We start from the raw sequence: 2,205 nt of genomic DNA on the forward strand, positions 1-2,205 counted from the left end.
TGCGCGTACCTGAATCTCATGGTGGCTCAAGAAATCACCGTGAGTCTCCTGAAAAAGAGAATGTGCAATTCAAGTTTGAACCAAGAACGAATGTCTCATCGCAATCGGGATCGCCGACACAATTGCGCTGGTCACAATGCGAAAATCGAAGAAAACTCATCAACCACCGCTTCCACCAACGCAGAGAAATTTTAAGAAGATGTCTAAGGTGTCGCTGAAGAAACTCATAGGCCCAGCAGACTCCGACAGTCGAGATGAAATCGCAGCGGCATGGTGCGAAGGTCAGCTGAAAGATGCGTACAACCGGAACGAGCCCCACACAATCCTGTCCAAGATTCCAGTGATGAAGGCCTTGGGACACCAAGTTCGCACAAAGCTAAAGGGACCGTAGACACAGTTACCTGTCACAATGGACAAATTCGACGCCATGAAGGCTGACGTGCGTGTGGTGAAGGAGGTCGGCATCACGGCGGGAGCTTTCAAAGCTTGCGATCTGTTCGTACTAGACCTCGAGGTGATGCATATTGCCCTGTTCAGGCTCTTTGACAGGCTCAGTACCTGGGTGATTCACCGAACCAGATCGTCTCTGATGTCAAATTAGCAGCCATGTTGTCACGACCAGTGGTATACGCGTCGCCCACTGGATCATTACAAAACTCGTAGTACACATCCGCGACTTCGGCAGCTGGATCGGACAGCTGAGAGATATCGGGCGGACGCAGCTTGGTTAGTTAGGAGTAGATATGCTGATGTTAAGATCAGAATATACGACACACGGTCAAGCCTAGGCGGAACCGCAGGCCATGTATTAGTGTCACCAACAATCCCGACCGACTGAAGACGTTTTTCAACTCCGCGATAGAGCGAGAGAGCAACGCACCAACCAAAGAATGCCCACAGTATAAGCGATGAATGTGATCCTACTAGCTGACCAGTGGTTAGCAGCAGGGTCCTGAAGTTTGTCGCGGTCGAGAAGACCGAGAATGCCGAAGGCACACAAGAGCGTGAGTCGCACAGACGGAAATACCGGGAATCCTGGTCAAAGGGCCCGCTAGATCTGGCGAAGTCAGTGAGAACTTTTTGTCGCCAGGCAGTGGGTATAACGCAACCCAGATACAATGGGGAAAGGAAGAGGAACCTTTCTGAGCCAGTAGATTGAAGAAATTACTTCGCCGCGCGAGAATTCGGGGGTACGCACCGGGAATATCAGTCCAGCGTGAGGATGGACCGGGTCTTCCGCGTGAGGTGGTGAAGGTGACTTCCAGAGGTGGCGTGAATACCATACGTATCCCCGTAGGCGCGTTTGCTCAACGGAACGTCACTCTACCGGAGGGATCATGAGGGGTATAGAGGATGTATAGCCTTAGACAAAGTGTGGGGGGACGTTCACTCCAGGAAGCAGCCCCGGGAACTTCGAAGGTAATCCGGGCACGGACATCTGCTCCTGGATCATGCGCATCCGTCACATCATACAGATATTGTTTACCTTCTCCATATAGTGAGTAGCTTACATCACCAAAGCCACTAGCGTGCATCTTAATCCAGTGTTCGTATTGGCACTCTCGATGGATATAGTTGTATTTGTACGCAAGATTTCGATCAACTTAGGATGCAGACAACTCGTGTACAGTCTCTCAGGTGCGTTTCTAGACTGGCTAATAACCAACATATAAACAGAGTTATACACAAATATATGCTGCTGTCCTAATATAGCAGACCCAGAGCGGGGTCTCTCACGATAGGCTCACTCGAGTCCAAGTTTGGGCACCTAGCAGGCCCAAACACTCACATTAGAGATGCGAGCTACTCAATTAAGATGATAGAATTTGCTGTAATCCAGGATACGGTCAATCCACACAACAGTCAATATAAATTCCAAAGAGCGACTACTTAGCGCTCCAGGAACACAAAGGATAATATGAAACGGGCAAAACACTAACAAATTAGTGACCTAACTAGATAATGAAATTGGTGGGTCATTCCAGGATATCAATCGCTGGTCACCACCTAACTGGACTATAGATAGGCGGAATTCCGGCGAGCGATCCGTCCATCTGGACCTACTTGCCCGGATGTGGTGGTGGAGGTGGTGGTGGTGGTGGTGGGAGAATGCAGCATACAATATCTTATGATATGTAAGCAATGTTGCATTACAAATTAAATCGATCTCTTATCCATAAAACAATTTTAGTATGATGTAGCTAC

General features: G+C 48.9%; 2 protein-coding genes across 2 annotated transcripts; both read left to right on the forward strand.

Moving 5' to 3' along the window:
- Nucleotides 1–199: 199 nt before the first annotated feature.
- Nucleotides 200–391, forward strand: PPTG_09974 (hypothetical protein; the record flags this gene model as incomplete). The annotated part of the gene is made up of 1 exon (XM_008905219.1): nucleotides 200–391. The coding sequence occupies one exon, from the start codon at nucleotides 200–202 to the stop codon at nucleotides 389–391; it is 192 nt and encodes a 63-aa protein (XP_008903467.1).
- An 18-nt stretch (nucleotides 392–409) lies between these two features.
- On the forward strand, nucleotides 410–663 carry PPTG_09975 (hypothetical protein; the record flags this gene model as incomplete). The annotated part of the gene is made up of 2 exons (XM_008905220.1): nucleotides 410–514; nucleotides 550–663. 2 exons carry the CDS (start codon nucleotides 410–412, stop codon nucleotides 661–663), a joined length of 219 nt encoding a protein of 72 aa, XP_008903468.1.
- Nucleotides 664–2,205: the final 1,542 nt, after the last annotated feature.

Source organism: Phytophthora parasitica (genome assembly GCF_000247585.1).
Source record: "Phytophthora parasitica INRA-310 unplaced genomic scaffold supercont2.20, whole genome shotgun sequence".
Lineage (NCBI taxonomy): Eukaryota > Oomycota > Peronosporomycetes > Peronosporales > Peronosporaceae > Phytophthora > Phytophthora nicotianae.